The sequence below is a fragment of the Aquarana catesbeiana genome, linkage group LG12, assembly GCF_042186555.1.
Source record: "Aquarana catesbeiana isolate 2022-GZ linkage group LG12, ASM4218655v1, whole genome shotgun sequence".
NCBI lineage: Eukaryota > Metazoa > Chordata > Amphibia > Anura > Ranidae > Aquarana > Aquarana catesbeiana.
In genome coordinates, this window is record NC_133335.1 from 87925351 (window position 1) to 87943240 (window position 17890).

The following is a 17890-nucleotide window of genomic DNA, read 5'->3' on the forward strand; positions in this document are numbered from 1 at the left end:
TCACACACAGATGTCTAAGCAGCAGCTCGCCTGTCCTATATGCAGATCAGCCAATGCTCACACTGGTTAGGAAATGATTCCCCTTGCTCTTCTTTTTTACACTGTACACAGGACAGGTGAAAACACTGATATATAATTAGACTTCTGGAAGACCCAAAAGTGTGACCGTGTTCATTATGATTTGCAGCTGTTTCTAAAGAGCTCTTGGTACCAAAGTCCAGTGTGCTCTGCATGATTTGTTTGTTTTTATATTGCCTTTCAGAATTTAGACTAGTCAGGCTTGGATCTTCACAGACTTTTTAACCATTTATGGTGCTTGGCAAATGGACTGTTAGTAAGACAATAACTGCAGTCTCTGATCTCTTGTATCATGTCTGCAGTATCTGACTGTCTCCTGCACCATGTCTGCAGTATCTGTCTCCTGCACCATTTCTGCACATTCTCTAACCATCTCTTGTATCTGATGGGATCTGCCTAGGGGGATGGTGTTTGGAGTATCTTTATCTGCTGATTATTAAACTTTCTAGAATACTATTGTGGTCTAGGATCTGGGCCTGCAGTCCTTCTATCCTTCTTTCTTTCCCTTCTCCTTCTTTCATCTCAGACTCTAACGACACCCCCTTTAGGTTATCTGAAAGATGAGTTTAAATGTTTTGACAGGGGTGCAGTTTCAGTGCTTGCCATAGGCGCCATTTTCACTAGATACGCCTCTGGGTGGAGGAGCACAAGGTCTCTAATCCACCAGCTCAGTGATGTCGACATGGAGGAGTGGAAGAGGACTCCAGTGACAACCTGTGAAGTTCTGGTGAACTCCATGCCCAAGAGAGTTAAGGCAGTGCTGGAAAATAATGGTGGTCACACAAAATATTGACACTTTGGGCCCAATTTGGACATTTTTACTTAGGGGTGTACTCACTTTTGTTGCCAGCGGTTTAGACATTAATGGCTGTGTGTTGAGTTATTTTGAGGGGACAGCAAATTTTACACTTATACAAGCTGTACACTCACTACTTTACATTGTAGCAAAGTGTCATTTCTTCAGTGTTGTCACATGAAAAGATATAATAAAATATTTACAAAAATATGAGGGGTGTACTCACTTTTCTGAGATACTGTATATCTGAAAATGTTATCAATCCTCATTCCTTGAGACCCGAAAACTCCAGGACAGAGGACAGTACAAATTTCCCCCAAATTACCCTTTTTTGGAAAGTAGACAGTCCAAGGTATTTAGTAAGAGCATGACAAGTTTTTTGAAGTTGTCATGTTTTGTCACATTTTATTTGGAAAATTAAGAAATTAAAAAAATAATAAATTCAAATTTTTGTGTTTTTACATACTGTCACCACAGCAGTGCAATGTCATCATATAACTGTTGTGGCAGTGATCAGGGACACTGACTGGTGACAGTATGAAAAAAAATAATAATAATTACACATTATGATTACTTATAACAGTAAATTTCACTGTTATAAGCAACCATTTTTACTGAATAAAATTGATTCATTCAGTGTTTACTATTGGGTTTAGCTATGATTGGCCTGGGCTAATAACATGATACAGATGGGCTATTATTGATCCTGTCTGTACCATGTGATCACTGTGACCAATCACAGTGATCAACACAAAAGTATACAATGGTTTGCTTGAATGAAAGCCATCTATTGTGTACAATTGTCATGTGATCTGCTGTGATTGACCACATCGATCACTTGGTACTAGCAGCGGCTGGTACACTGATAAGTCATCTGCTGTGTCCACTGGGGGGAGGCATCCACCCGGAACAGTGAATGTCCCATTTGGCCTTCATTTTTCTATAGGCCGAGTGGACCTAGTTAAGCTTTTTTCTTGTATTTTCACCTGCTGATCTAGCCAGTCAATCTGTTATTTTTTTAACTTTCTATAACAGATCAAACTGTCAAGCAAAAGTGGCAGTTAGAAGTTTGAGACAAACCATTTACCACTGACAGGGGTGCTTACAATGATCAGCTTTTGTTTATCTATGTAAAACCTTTATCCACAAAGAAAAAAAAAAAATTTTCTGCAACTACTGAAAAAGCTTTAGATGGAGTTTAGAAGCATTTAGGAGCGTTTAGCGTTTTTTTTTCTGTCTGAAAATGCTCCCAAAAACGCCACAAAAACATTTTTTTTCTGCTCCTAAATGTTGCAGCTTGAAAATGCTCCTTACAGCTTATTTTTTTACTGAGCTAAAATACAGCCCATTCATTGTAATGTGCCTATGCACACAGGCGTGTAAACAAGCGGCGTGTATTCTTCAGTAAAAAAAAGTAAATTACTCCTATATACGCACATTTGCACGCAAATTCGCAGTGATTTGTTCATTGACAATGCGTGCAATGCGTTCATTGACATGAAATTGCGTGCAAATGTGCGTATATAGGAGTAATTTACTGACTAAAAATGCTGATTTGGTTATTTTATATAAAAATATGCGCAAATACATAAAAAAAAAAAAAAAAAAAAAAAAAAAAAAGCCTGAAAATTAGATGCTCAAACAGGAGTATCGTGTGCAAAAGAGGCCTAGGGCTCCATGCACTCTAGTTTTTTAAGCTCCTAGAAGCTGTTATTAGCATTTTTTTTTCTGCTCCCAAAAGTTAAATAGTGTTATCCTATGTGTCCGTGCACACTACTTTAGGTTATTACCATTTTTTGAGCTTCAGCATCTAGGAGCAGAAAAAAAAATGTTTTTGTAGAGTTTCTTGGAGCGTTTTTCTAGCAGAAAAAAATGCTGAATGCTCCTAACTGCTTCTAAATGCTACTAACAGCTTTTTTGTGCTTTTTTTTTTCTTCTTGTACTGCAAAAACATTAATAAAATGCTAATGCTTCTAAATGCTTCAAAATGCTACTAGAAGCTGGCACAAAAATGCTATTATTAGCATTTTTTCATCCAGCATTTTTTCCAGCTTTTTTTGAGCTTATGAAAAACACTAGTGTGAATGGAGCCTAATGCCGCGAACACACGATCGGAAATGCCGCCAGCAAATCTCCGATGTGAGCTTCTTGACGGAAAATGTGACCGTGTGTATGCTCCATCGGTCCTTTGCTGGCGGAATTCCAGCCAGCAAAAGATTGAGAGCAGGTTCTGTATTTTTCGGTCGGGAAATGTTCCCGTCTGTATGCAATTCAGACACGCAAAAAATCACACATGCTCGGAAACAATTCGACCCATGTTCGGGAGAATTGAACTTCATTTTCTCAGCTCGTCGTAGTGTTGTACGTCACCGTGTTCTTGACGGTCGAAAGTTCAGAGAACTTTTGTGTGACCGTGTGTATGCAAGGCAAGCTTGAGTGGAATTCCGTCGGAAAAACCATCCAAGTTTTTTCTGATGGAAATTCCTATCGTGTATATGCGGCATTAGGCTTTTTCACTCTGTTTTCACCTGGTGATCTGGCATACCTTCTGTATAGGAGCGCCCCCACTCTGGATGAGGGAGTACAGGGGGCACCTTTGGACAGCAGCATTGTCAGTCTGGGGAAGGGGGAGTGTTAGATGTACCAGCAGATTTAAATTTACTAACAGACTGGAACCAAACTCCAGCTCACACTGCAGTTACAAGCAAGGTTTTTCTTGGGGGGATAAAGATTTTACATGAATAAATAAAAGCTGATTATTGTAAGCACCCCTGCCAGTGGTAAATGGTTTCTCTCAACCCTCTAACTGCTACATCTGCAAGCTTGTTGAGACTTACTGGTTGGGTCACCAGATGAAAATAAAGGAAATACAGACTAAGAAAGAAAAACAAATGCAGACATCACATCTAAGAATTGTTAAGCTGCAATAAATGTTTGCTTTTGGGTTTAATGCTACCTTGAGCAGGAGTGGCCCGTCCATTAAGGGCGCACAGGCGCCACCCCCCTGTCCATCGCCGCCTCCACTATACAGGCGTCCGGCCCCTTTCAGGACATCAGCGCATGAATTCCAATGGGTAGGCTGTTTTTTTGAAGCACAGATTAGAGGCTCTAATAGGCTTCAATATAGGGTGGGCTCAGGTCGCAGAGAGTGCGCTCTCAGCCCACCCAGGTGTGTTACAACAGCGAATGAACATTCGCTGTTGTAACACTGATCCTCCCCCTGGCCAATCAGGAAGCGGGTTTTGACACCGGCCACCCGATTGGCTGAAAGGATAGGCGATCCTATTGGACACCTAGGAGGAGGAGGAGCTAGAAGCTGCCATGGAGGAGAGGACTTGGAGCCGAGCCATTGCACCGCTCTGCCTGCCACCCGCCACAATGGGGTAAGCGTTGGACCGACTGGAAAACAGAGAGGGGGGGGTGATTGTTTACCCAAAAAAAACCACCAGCCGCCACTGAAGTTAAGGTTTGTTAAGCTGCTCAATATTACATTTTTGAGTTCAATGTCTTTTTAAGTAAAGCTATTTCTGGAAAGTCTTGATATAATCAGTATATGGTTATGCAATCCTTTCAGCTGCAAAGATATCCTTCCTGAAGGGTGAACTTTGTGCTCTAGCGAAAGTAGAATATATATATTTTTGTTTTAACAGGTTGGAAAATTACACAACCCTGGGGGTGAAATTCCAGTTCACGTATTTACCTACGTATCTATGTATGTGACATAAATGTAACGAAGAGTGGATATACAGGATGTGTAAAACAACTTCTACTCATATGCATTTCTTGTTTCTCTTTAGAGCTGATACTTTTCAGTACATATTGATACAGATATATGGATTTATTTTGAGGTAAGTTCTTAATTATTTTTATTCTGTTATCAATATTTTTTTTCATTTTTTATGATACTAATATGTCTTATGTAATGTGCTTTTTATTAATTGTGCACTAACAAGGAAGTAAAGAAATTGTGGCTGAACTTTAGCCTTTACTTCTTTCTCGGAATTGATTTCAGGTGCTGAAATAGAACAATAAGTACAGGTCTCAATTCTTTATTCAGGTCATACATCATAGACAAATATGTCAGCACAGTGGAAGGCTGACCCGGAGGTGACAGACCTGGAGGAAGAGGAGCTTTGGGAAATGATTGAGAAGCACAGGTGTAAAATTGTGCAAAAACTATCTCCGGAACGTCTCACTCCGTACCTGAGACAAACCAAAGTGTTAGATGCCATGGATGAGGAGGAGGTCCTGCACTGTGCCAAGTTTTCAACCAGGGCTATGAGGCTGGGTGAGTCTGACTACTAGTGAAATCAAATTGCTTGTTGTACATAGCATGTCTAATGGCATTTGATTATAGTATTATACACTGATCATCCATAACTTATGAACACTGACAGGATGGCTGGGTACTGTGCCCCATTGGGAAGGGATAACTTCCCAATTGGGCACAGATATCAAAAACCAGACAGGGGTTAAACGCCTCCCATACTCTATACAAAAAAAGGGAAAAAAAGTTTTGCCTTTTAATTCTACTTTTGAGACCCATCAGTTTATTTCTTTATTTTCATCCTTGTCTCATTGGAGAGATTTCCCCCCAATTCCTGTCCTGGTGATGTGACAGGGAGTTGTTGGAGGAAATCTCTTTAGATGGAGAGGAAATTCTTCTTAGAATGGTTGTTACCAGAGAAGATGTCCCTAGATGTCACTTACATGGAGAAGAAATTCAGTATGGGAAGAAGGCAAGCCGGCAGAGGCAGTGTGATGCTTTGGGCAACATTCTTTTGAGAATCGCAACTTGCGCGTGCACAGTGCATAGCCGGCTGTGAAGCCTCTAGCTGCCACAGCCAGGTGCCCACACTTGTGATGCCGGCGCCAAAGAGAGGCGAGGAAGAGAACTGAGGGCTTGGGAGACCACATCGCTGGATGGTGGGACAGGTGAGTGTGTGTTTATTAAAATTATATTATAATAAACACAAAAGAGGCTGGAACTACGCTTTGATAGACTGTATAATAGCCTTTGAATTTCCAATTCTGCATGCTCTGAAAAGAAGTGTGGGTCAAGAGCAGGGTATGTACTGTTTATATCTCTAGTGGTGAAGAAAGTAATGAACAGGGGATAAATGCATTCCAGAAATTTGGGAATTAAAAAAGAGGGAGTGGTAGAAGGAGAAGTCATGGTATGAGAGGTGGCATGTCATCAATAGGCAACTAAAGAAGGGATCCTCCACTGAACACATATAATGTATCAAGGGAAGGTTTTTTTCAGAAAAATGAGAACCTCAAACAGTACAAATTCCTCAAAGAGATCTGAGGAGCAGAGACAGATGGTGTTATATGGGTATGAGGCAGGGCAGAGGGATGTGCCCCTAGTAGAGATGATGGGAATGGTATCTAAAAAGACCATTTATTTATTTTCATAGGTATTTACAAAATGTACGCAGCGCTATATATATTTATTATATATCGGTCCCTGCCCTCAAGAAGCTTACCGTCTAAGGTCTCTATTTCACATTCATACATACACACACTTGGGCGAATTTAGACAGGAGCCAATTAACTTATCACTGCCTTTGGAGTGTGGGAGGAAACCAGAGTACCCGGAGGAAACCCATGCAGGAACAGGGAGAACTTGCAAACTCTGGGCAGGTAGTGTCATGCTTGGGATTGGAACTGAAGGTCCTAGTGCTACTAGGTGGAAGTGCTAACCGCTCAACTACTGTGCTGCCCCCGGTCATGAGAATAAGCACCCCAAGAGAGAATGAGGAAGATAAAATGAGGATTATAAATCTATCATCAGTAATCCTTAGTAATAGTAATCATTATATAAAGATTGTGTAAAAAGGTCTGACATTCATACTCATGCCGTATTTTGCCCTGCTTGATTGGGTCAAAGACTTAAACCTTTTTGCAAAAAAACTAGCCTTGAAGAAAAGAGTATGCAAAGAATAGTGGAGGAAGTGAAAATAATTTAACAACTTAATAGATTTCAAAGGTAAGACTTCTGGAGTTCCAGAATGGGAAGCGGAAGGCCAAAATCCTGAATTATTAGGCCCCCTTCAGTAATTTGAAATGTAGAAGCAAGACCACACCTCCTTTTGCAGGATACCCCAACATACAGTTATTCATAAAGATGGTAAGATTAGAATTGCAAAAGGAATATGATAGTAAAGGCATAGGTCCCAAGTCAAAACTGATGTCAAAAGAGAAAAGAGCACTACAAGAGTTAGAGCAGAATGAGAACGTTGATGAAGCCAGTGGATATGGGAGGATACTTGGTGATAATGGATAAAGAGAAATATATAATGATCTGTTTGTAATTATTACAGTACTTGGGAGAACTACTGTATGTAATTCCCACTATTGTCACCTTTTATACACTCCTGAAGATGCATAAAAACAAGGAACCACCCCCAGGACAACTGATTGTTTCTAGAAATTGTAATTTAACAGATAATATTACCATGTATGTGGATATGGTCTTAAAATCACATGTTAAAAGATTACCATTGTATAATGAAGACTCCAAAGATTGTGTTAAATGGTTGAGCAACCTGCCAATAGGGGAGGAGACATTACTGGCAAGCCTGGACGTGGAAGCTTTGTATACAAAAATAGATCATAAATTACATCTGGAGGCTTGTAAATATTTTCTGTTGAAAAAAGGTATCTATTTCCAGAAACACTCTGGCTTTTTTTTAAACTACTGTTTTACTGCATTATTTTGTGTTAAAACATAACAATTTTTTATTCAATGAGACAATGTATCAAGAATAAAAGGGTACAGGAAATGGGTACCTAGTGTGCACCCACCTTTGATGATGGGAGAAAAGAATTGTATTTTCAGAAAAAGTGAATACACCTCCCCTATTGGCTTGGCTCAACAAATACTTTTCTACACGGGGTCATCATCCAGTATCATTGAAAAAAGGTATACCAGTGGGACAATTCATGACAAGAGCAAGACGAAATTGCTCTCTGAGTCCTGGTTCACACTGGTGCGGAATACACTCCGACTTTGGGAGCACATGTCGCATGACGTGTATAAATGAATGGTTTCCTATGAGAGCCATCTTAACTGGTCCAACACAAGTCGGTCCGACTTTGAAAAAGGTTCCTGCACTACTTTGGTCCGACTTCAGACCATTGAATATCATTGAATTCACATCAAACCCGGATCATCATCTTAACTGATCTGACTTAGACATGTGACTTGTGCTCTGAGGATCTTGAAGGGGAACCCTACGCCAAAATGAAAAAAAAAAAACAACGTGCGGTTCTCCCCCAATTCCATACCAGGCCCTTTGGGTCTGGTATGGATCTATGGAGAAACCTAATGCCAAAATTTTGGGGAAAAAATGGCGTGGGGTCCCCCCAAGACCATACCAGACTCCTCCATCTAGTATTGATTTTAACCACTTCCCGACCACCGCACGACGATGTACGTCCTAAGTTTGAAGGGGTATATCGTTGTTATGGCAGCAGCTAGCTGCCATAACCCCGGTATCCCCATTTTCGTGCGGCGGCCGGCTTTCAGATAAAAGTGGTCCCTGCGGCGGATTCGCCGCGAGATCACTTTTATCGGTGACGGGAGAGGGGCCCCCCCTCCCGCCGCGATCCGGTGCCCTCCGCCGCTTACTGGAGCCGTCGGTAGCGGCGGAGGCGATCGCGTCCTGTGCCGTTGTGTGTCTGGAGACGAGTGAGGCCAAGATGGCGCTCACTCGTCTCTATGACACTGCTGGGCGGAAGCGACGTCAAAATGTCACTTCTGTCCACGCCTCTTAAAGGCATATTTTTTCAAATGTCATTTTTCTAAATGACTTTTTTTTTTTTTTTATTGCATTTTAGTGTAAATATGAGATCTAAGTTCTTTTTGACCCCAGATCTCATATTTAAGAGGTCCTGCCATGCTTTTTTCTATTACAAGGGATGTTTACATTCCTTGTAATAGAAATAAAAGTGACACATTTTTTTTTTTTTAAACAGTGTAAAAATAAATAAAATATTGTAAAATAAATAATAAAAATAAAAAAATAAAATTTTAAAACTCCCCTGTCCCGACGAGCTCGCGCGCAGAAACGAACGCATACGCGAGTAGCGCCCGCATATGAAAACGGTGGTCAAACCACACATGTGAGGTATCGCCACGACCGGTAGAGCGAGAGCAATAATTCTAGCCCTAGACCTCCTTTGTAGCGCAAAATATGCAACCTGTAGAATTTTTTAAACGTCGCCTATGGAGATTTTTGAGGGTAAAAGTTTGACGCTATTCCACGAGCGGGCGCAATTTTCAAGCATGACATGTTGGGTATCAATTTACTTGGCGTAACATTATATTTCACAATATAAAAAAAAATTGGGATAACTTTACTGTTGTTTTATTTTTTTATTCAAAAAAGTGAATTTTTTCCAAAAAAAGTGCGCTTATAAGACCGCTGCGCAAATACGGTGCAAAAAAAAGTATTGCAATGACCGCCATTGTATTCTCTAGGGTGTTAGAAGAAAAACCATATATAATGTTTGGGGGTTCTAAGTAATTTTCTAGCAGAAAAACCTGTTTTAAACATGTAAACACCTAAAATCCAAAACGAGGCTGGTCTTAAAGTGGTTAAGGGAAACCCCCATGCTGTTTTTTTTTTAAATTTTGGCAGGGTGTTCCCCTCAAAAATCCATACCAGACCCTTTCCAGAGCACGCAGCCTGGCAGGTCAGGAAAGGGGGGGGGGGAGCGAGCGCCCCCCCTTCCTGATCCATACCAGGCCTCATGCCTTCAACATGGGGACAAGGGCCTCTTCACGACAAGCCTGGGCGGTGGTTGTGGGGGTCTGCGGGTGGGGGACTTATCGGAATCTGGAAGCCCCATTTAACAAGGGGGCCCCCAGATTCTGTCCCACCACCCTATGTGAATGAGTATGGGGTACCTACCCATTTACCCCAAAAAAGCATCAAAAATAAACAAATACAGTACACAGATTTTTGACAAAGTTCTTTATTAAAGTAGCTCCAGCGTGTCTTCTCCCTCCGGTTCTTCTCTCTCCGAAGATGTCTTCATTCTCTGCTGGTTCTTCCTCTGGTTCGTCTCTCTCCGCTGTCTTCTTCCCGTCTTCTTCCTCTGCCGGTTCTTCCTCCAGTTCTTCTCCTGACGCTAGCTCCCGCTCATGTGTTAGCTCCGGCATGTGCCAATACTTATAAAGCCATGGAGCTAAAGATAATGATTTGAAAAGACAGTAAAGATCAGTGATTGTTTATGGAAGGGGAAAAACATATAGGATAGACTAATGCATAGTCATCTGGGAAAAATTCAAACAAAAAGAGGAATTTACAAAGGGGGAACTGGCTACCTGACCTATCAAAGGGATCGCATAAATGGGGTCATTGTAAAGTGTGTAAATACATGCGTAATGAGAAGGATTTTAAAAACCCCAAAAGCAAAGAAAGGATAGTAATTAAAACCTTTCTGAACTGCAGCTCATCCCGATCTTGATCTATATGGCCAACTGCCCATGTAATCATTTTATATGTGGGAAGGACTATAAGACTACTGAAAAGGAGAATTTTAGAACATTCTGGGGACATTACCCTAAAAAAGGACAAGCCTATCCCTCGTTATATGTGGGAAAAACATAGGGGGAAATTGAGATAAATTGTAAAAGAGGTAAAGTGGTTTTAGATATGTAAGTAATCTCAAGAGATCACGGGAGGACTCTGTTACGTCATCTGCAGCCACCATTCACTCATCGTCTTGCTGAGACGCTAAACTGAATGCTCTAACACCAAGCACTAGGTCATTAGTACTCTATTTGTAAGTAACTTTTTATTTAATAAAATGCATTAAGCCACACAGAGAGAACTATGCACTTTTAATTGATTTTACATGGTGCAACGATCTTATCCTGTCCCCATTGATTGTGAGATCCAGTTGGCGATTTGGAGTGGTGTGGTCCTGTTGCTGTTGGATCCCTGTGGAGGCATCTATCATCCGTTACACCCGTTATGGGAAGGCTCATTTGACCTATCTGTTAATTCAGATGGTCCATGTAGTGAGGTGAGCGGCTTGTACTGTCTGTGATGGGTGGAGGCCCTAACATGGATGCACAAAGCTGAGATGTCTTTTTGAGCACAACGGGCACAGCTGAGGAAATTTGTCTATCCATTCTCCTTTTCTGCTCTTTTCTTACTTCATTGAAGATGTATCCTTCTGAATGTGGACTATTACGTCTTAGACTGCATTTTAAGAATTTTATATACGTATATGAGTGTTATTTATATTTTTAATTTTTTTAGCGCTACCCTATCAATTTGTGAAATCTCAAGAGGGCGTCAAAGTATCATGTAGGTTTCCTATGGAGCATATGGATGTCAATCATGCAAAAAATGTAATGATGTCACGCCGTATAGTGCAATGTAATCACATACGTGACGTAGGGACATTAGACATTAATATGCATCATGACGCAATTGTGTCATGATGTAATGATGCAAATATACATCCTAGCCAATGAAGGAAATAGAGAACCTATAAATGGTTCAGAGTTAGGCGGTGAAACATGTTGGACTTGGGAAGAATTCTTTCACTTAAATAATTTTTTATTGGGAATGAGCTTAGATGTGAGAATGGAGATTGATAAACTGGTGGAGGAGGAATGTTTTGTGTTCAACTTCATCACAGTAACACGTAGCTACATAGCATAGTCTCTATAACAACAGAGAATGTCTAGCTGAGAATCACTATATCAGTAAAACAGTTCAGAACACAAACAGCTACTTGTGATTATCCTCCTAGGCAGTGTCCCTCTCAGTGAAGTTCAGGGTAACTCTGGAAACCCAGGTAAACAGCTGGAGGGATCCAAGTACCAAGGGTCATCCTGGAACTGGAGTACTCTGGTAACAATTGGGTCTTCCAGGGAAGCTGCTTGCCATTGGGTTCCTGCCTGTATGTTGAATAGTACATTTTTTACAAAAGTTAAAAAGCAAGTAGGAAAGGCATGATGATAAAACCACAACTGATGCAATTACAAACATGGATACACAAAACATGACACTGGGAAACACTATATGAGGTAAAAAGCAAAAGTGTCCACGCCATAAATGAATGCAGCCTGCCACAAACCCATCTATAATCATTGAATTTGTATATAACAGTGTTTAGTTTATAATAATGCTAGAAGGCTAGCAGTGTAACCCTTCATCCCAGAAAGAAAAGGGTCAGGAAAAGTAAGAAAATAGGAAAGGAGAAAGGAGTGAGGTAGTCCATGGGGCGGGGACCGGGAATCCAATAAATCAAGAGTAGCGTATTATCAAATCAAGAGGATTGAGAATAAGCAACCCACGGTTGCCAAACCCGCAGAAATGTATTGTGCATGTCTAAAAGGATAGCTGTCAATTTTTAATTTACCATGATATCATTCATTCAGTTTTTAACTGCTTCAAAACTAAGTGCAGGTGACTTCCTTGCTCTTGGCACTCTGGGTGAAGCAATTCTGCAATCTGTTTGCATAGAAGAGCTTCATAGGGGTCCCTTTTGAGACCACTATGGAAAAAGTTATGGAGAATAGTATAGATTGTGACCCATAACCTGCATACCTTTGGACATGTCCACCAAATGTGTGCCATATTGCCCTCCTGGGAGCATCCTCGGAAGCACAGAGGAGAGTAGGCTGGGATAAAACGAGCCAACCTGGCCGGTGTATAATACCACCTGTAAAGTATCTTATATGCATTTTCTAGGACAAGAACATTTTATGATATAGTCATTATCTGACAGTCCTCCAGTTCCAGCTGTCTCCCCAACTCTGCCTCCCACTGAAGAGTATAAGGTCGTAACAGTGGCTTTTTAAAGGGAATTATTGATGAGTAAATCAATGAGATCAAGCCTGAGGATTGAGGATGAGCTCTACAAAGGCTTTCAAAAGGGGTTAAGGTGTACAGGGTAGGGTGGGATTTTATAAGCTGCTGAAGGAAGTGCCACAACTGTAGATAACTGTAATGTTCTAGCAGGGGGATATTATGGGAAGAACGTAGAGCATCAAACATCACAATCCTAATAGGGGTGAACAGAGAATGGATATCGGCAAAACCATTAGCAGTCCACCAAGAGAACTGTTGGGGATTGTCGCACCCCAGTGGGAATAACGGGCAATGCATGAGACGAAGTAAAGGGAGATGAGGGGAAATCAAAGAATTTTACAGAATCCCACAGGAGAGGGGAATGGACCAAGCAAGGACCGATCCTGGTTTGGCAATGTATAGGAGGGAGCTAGGGCAAAAACTGAAGAAGATTCGGGGTGAAGGCCTGGCCATCTTTCACTGAATTGAACATAGCTGTTAGGTGGGGAGCCAAAACTTCTGCCATTTTTCTGTAATAAAGTGCTGTAAAGCCATCCGGCCTGGCCTCTTGCCTACTTTTAGCTTCTTTACACATTGTAAAACTTCAGTTACTTGTATATCACGATCCATGAGAGACGTGTGGGTTTCAAATAAGGTGGGCAACGACAGACTATTCAGAAAAGTATCTAGACCCTGAGTGGTAGATTGATTGGGGGCAGAATAAAGTGTAGTAAGGCAATAGCGAAATTCATCTAAGACCCGCATCAGATTGCCTGTAAGGATATTTTGACTGGTACGTAAGTTGATGGGAGTGTATTTTGGGGCGAAGGTTCGCAACCTATTAGCTAACATCATGATAGGCTTATTCGCTTTGGCATACCATTTCTGGCAAGTCCAGCGCCTCATCTGTTAAACATAAATCCATCTTTGTGTGTGCTCGGTCTAAAAGTTTGCAATTAGCAGGAGTAGGGGACTGTTTGAAGGTCGTGGAGAGTGACTCTAGGCGAACCTCCAAGATGCGTCATGCCAACATTCGCTCCCGCTTACGCTTCAACGCCAGTTGAATAACATGGCCCCTAAGTACTGCTTTATATTCCTCCCAAAGAGTCACAGGAGAAGAGATAAATCCGGCATTGAGACAGAAATATTCCACAGAAGCTTGCTGGATATCAGCCTGAGTCTCCTTGAGAGACAAAAGTGAGTCGTTCATAACCCACAGGGAATATTGAGGTTTACAAAGAAGAGAGTGGCATACAACCAGAACAGGGTCATGGTCTGACCATGGAGCAGCTAAAATGGAGGCGGACACTACCAAAGGAAGATGTTTCCATACCATAAACATATGGTCTATTCTGGAGGGAGAGTGCTGGGGATGAGAATAATTGGTATAATTCTTACCCAAGGGGTGAATCTCTCTCCAGAGGTCTACCAGATCATAACTTTGTAAGGAATGTGAAAACTTTTTAGCATCAGGTGAAGGAGATACATGTTCCGAAGGATATTTGTCCAGGGCAGGGCTCAGCGTTACATTAGAGTCGCCTGCCAGAAGAAGGATACCCCTCTGGTGGGACATCAACAAAGAGCAGATATGGGTCAAAAAAGGCCCCGGGTTCACATTTGGAGCATAGTAAGTCAGGATAGTAACTTCAGTGTTCTGAATAGTGCCTTGGAGCAGGAGGTACCTACTGTTATGGATGATATGTTTCTCTAAATGCAACTCTGTGGTGCATCTCTGTTGTACTTCTTCCTGTGTGGTGTTTCCTGTTCCTGCTAGTTCATTCAGTAAACTTGAAACTGATTGTGCCTCCTGACAATTGCAGCCCTGTCCTGGATGCTGAGTATTTGCAGCAAGGAAAACAGCATCATGGCAGCTAACAGCATTCCACTGCCTGAGGCAATGAGGGTGAGTGGAGATGTCAGCAGTAATTGGGACAATTTCAAGGTAGAGTTTGAGGACTACTCCCTAGCCACAGGGTTAAATGAGAAGCCTGCAGTAGTGCAAGCAGCCACACTGAGAAGGGTGATAGGCAGTGAATGCCTCCATGTTTACAAGCATAATCTGAACCTCACAGAGGAGCAAAAGAGTGACACCAAAACCATTCTGGATGCATTAGAAGCTTTTTCCAGACTCTCTAAAAAATGTCATATATGAAAGATATATATTTGGCTGCTGTAAGCAAGAAGACTGTGAATCAATAGACAGGTTTGTTACGCCGCTAAGAGAAAAAGCTGCAAGCTTTGAGTATGGCTCTCTGAATGATGAACTTATTTGTGATAAAATAGTTTTGGGTATCACCAGTGAAAACACACGCCGCCACCTATTGAGGAACCATGATTTAGATCTACAAACAGCAATTGAGATATGTCGCACTGCAGAACTTACTGACAAACATGTTAGAAGGCTGGCTGCTGGCTATATATCCCTCCTCCTCCGTCAGATCCTTCGTCAGAACATTTCTGGGTTACGCCAACACACGTCACTTCTGGGTCCTTGCTGAGCGACGGTCGACTGTTACAGTGGTGGCGGTTGCTCTCTCAGTGCTCATGCAGGGCACTACCGGGGAGTCTGCCAGCCCACCCACCTTCTCATCACTCTGATCCACGTGGGGGCCACCCTCCCGCTTCTCCTGGTGTTCCCGTCGGGGGGGTTGTTTCGGCCGCCCAGCAACTCCTTTCTCCTTGGGAGATCTGGCTCCACGTGGGGGCCGCCCGCCCACTTCTCTCCCAGTGTTCCCGCCGGGGCGGTTGATTCAGCCACCCACCAGCTCCTCTCTCTCCTGCTCAGATCTAGCTCCACGAGGGGGCCGTCGGCCCGCTCCTCCCGGTGTTCCCGCCAGGGGGGTGATTCGGCCACCCACCAGCTCCTCTCTCCCTACAAATTGGCATCACTGCAGTTAGACACGCTATAGGGACAATATGTTTTACTGTGCTTCTACCTACATCTTGTTTAGTCCTCCAAGATCATTTGAAATCAAAGTCTAAATCTAGAAGCAGCAGAGAATTCCAAACACTGAAGGAATGAAATATGTCTTTCACAGCACAGGCTGGCAGGTGTTACGATCAAATTGACTAGGAATGTTTTTTCTGCCAAGTGCTTCTTCAAAGAACATTCCTGAATAGGGGTGTTGTTGATCTGTTAACCAGCACCAGAAACATTGGTCAAGTGTATGGCCAACATGAGGCCAGAGTTCTTTAAGAGCTCATTCACACTTGCTGTTGGGGGGGAAACCCATGGGGTTGAGTGGCCTTTTTTTTTTTTTACCTCCATTCAACCGATCTGCTTCTAGTTGGTAAGACAGTGGCCGGGGTGTAGACATGCGACAGCAGGAATCCCCCCCCCCGTCGCACTCAGAGCACTACCACCCGCTAAACACGGCCCATTGGAGTGAATGAAAACTGTGCAGTTGTGGTGCAGCAGACCAGCAATTGGGGGGGGGGTCATACAGGCAGTGGAGGCCACCTCACTGTCTGTCAAATTGCTCTCTGAAGAGCAAAGCAAGTGCAAACGCGGACCCTAAGGTTATGGTTAAGGGAAAGGTAATAGGTTAAATTTTTCATTATTAAACTCTGTGTTCCATCAGTAGCGTGTTCCATCAGTAGTGTGTTCTATCAGCAGCGTGTTCCATCAGTAGCGTGTTCCATCTGTAGTGTGTTTCTGTCATAGGGGTTCTGTCAGCGTGTTTCTGTCATAGAGGTTCTGTCAGCGTGTTTTCTGTCATAGCAGTTCTGTCATTAGCTTGTTCTGTCACATCAGCTCGGTCAGGCAGCGTGTTCTGTCATAGCGGTTTCTGTCAGCAGCGTGTTTCTGTCATAGAGGTTTCTGTCATCAGCATGATTCTGTCACAGCAGTTATGTCTTTAGCATGTTCTGTCACAACAGCTTGGTCAAGCGGTGTGTTCTATTGCAATGGTGCTGTCAGCAGCGTGTTCTGTCATAACGGGTCTGACGTTAGCGTGTGTCAGTCATAAGCTGTTTTGTCATAGCTTTTCGTTCGTAGCTTTTCATTCGTAGCTTTTCATTCATAGCTTTTCATTCGTAGTTTTTCATTCGTAGCTTTTCATTTCATAGCAGTTCTGTTGTAGCATTTTCCTGTCGTAGCATTTTCCTGTCGTAGCATTTCATTCATAGCGTTTCATTTGCAGCGTTTCTTTTGTAGCATTTCTTTCGTATCATTTCATTTGTAGTGTTTTCATTCGTAGCAATCTGTTGCAGCATTTTCCTGTCATAGCATTTCATTCGTAGCGTCTCATTCGTAGCGTTTCATTCGTAGCAGTTCTGTCGCAGCTTTTTCCTGTCATAGCATTTTTCTGTCATAGCGTTTCATTCATAACGTTTCATTTGTAGCATTTATTCGTAGCGTTTCATTCGTAGCAGTTCTGTCGCAGCATTTACCTGTCATAGCATTTTCCTGTCGTAGCATTTCATTCGTAGTGTTTTCCTGTCGTAGCGTTTTCCTGACCTAGCGTTTTCCTGTCCTAGCGTTTTCCTGTCCTAGCATTTTCCTGTCGTAGCAGTTCTGTCGCAGCATTTACCTGTCATAGCATTTTCCTGTTGTAGCATTTCATTCATAGCATTTCATTCGTAGTGTTTTCCTGTCGTAGCGTTTTCCTGACCTAGCTTTTTCCTGTCCTAGCGTTTTCCTGTCCTAGCATTTTCCTGTCATAGCAGTTCTGTCGCAGCATTTTCCTGTTGTAGCATTTTCCTGTCATAGCATTTCATTCGTAGCGTTCATTCGTAGCGTTCATTCGTAGCAGTTCTGTCGCAGCTTTTTCCTGTCATAGCATTTTTCTGTCATAGCGTTTCATTTGTAGCTTTTATTCGTAGCGTTTCATTCGTAGCAGTTCTGTCGCAGCATTTTCCTGTCATAGCATTTTCCTGTCGTAGCGTTTCATTTGTAGCATTTCATTCATAGCGTTCTATTCGTAGCGTTTTCCTGTCTAAGCGTTTTCCTGTCGTAGCATTTCCTGTTGTAGCAGTTCTGTTGCAGCATGTTCCTGTCGTAGCATTTTCCTGTCGTAGATTTTCATTCATAGCGTTTCATTCGTAGCTTTTCATTCGTAGCTTTTCATTCATAGCAGTTCTGTCGCAGCATTTTCCTATCGTAGCATTTTCCTGTCGTAGCATTTCCTGTTGTAGCATATTTCATTTGTAGCATTTCATTCGTAGCATTTTCCTGTTGTAGCATTTCTGTTAG

The 17890-nt window shown here is 42.2% G+C and overlaps 1 protein-coding gene across 3 annotated transcripts in view; it reads left to right on the forward strand.

Moving 5' to 3' along the window:
- CARD14 (caspase recruitment domain family member 14) overlaps positions 1 to 17890 on the forward strand; it is a 159233-nt gene that overhangs the window by 18836 nt on the left and 122507 nt on the right. For 2 of the 3 annotated variants that reach the window (XM_073608188.1, XM_073608192.1), the window contains exons 2-3: positions 4672 to 4722; positions 4932 to 5162. In XM_073608188.1, coding sequence (XP_073464289.1) covers positions 4952 to 5162 — 211 coding nt within the window. In that variant the 5' untranslated portion in view covers positions 4672 to 4722; positions 4932 to 4951. Of the gene's footprint in view, positions 1 to 4510; positions 4587 to 4671; positions 4723 to 4931; positions 5163 to 17890 lie in introns of those variants that run through there. The other variant, XM_073608191.1, reaches the window with a different exon arrangement.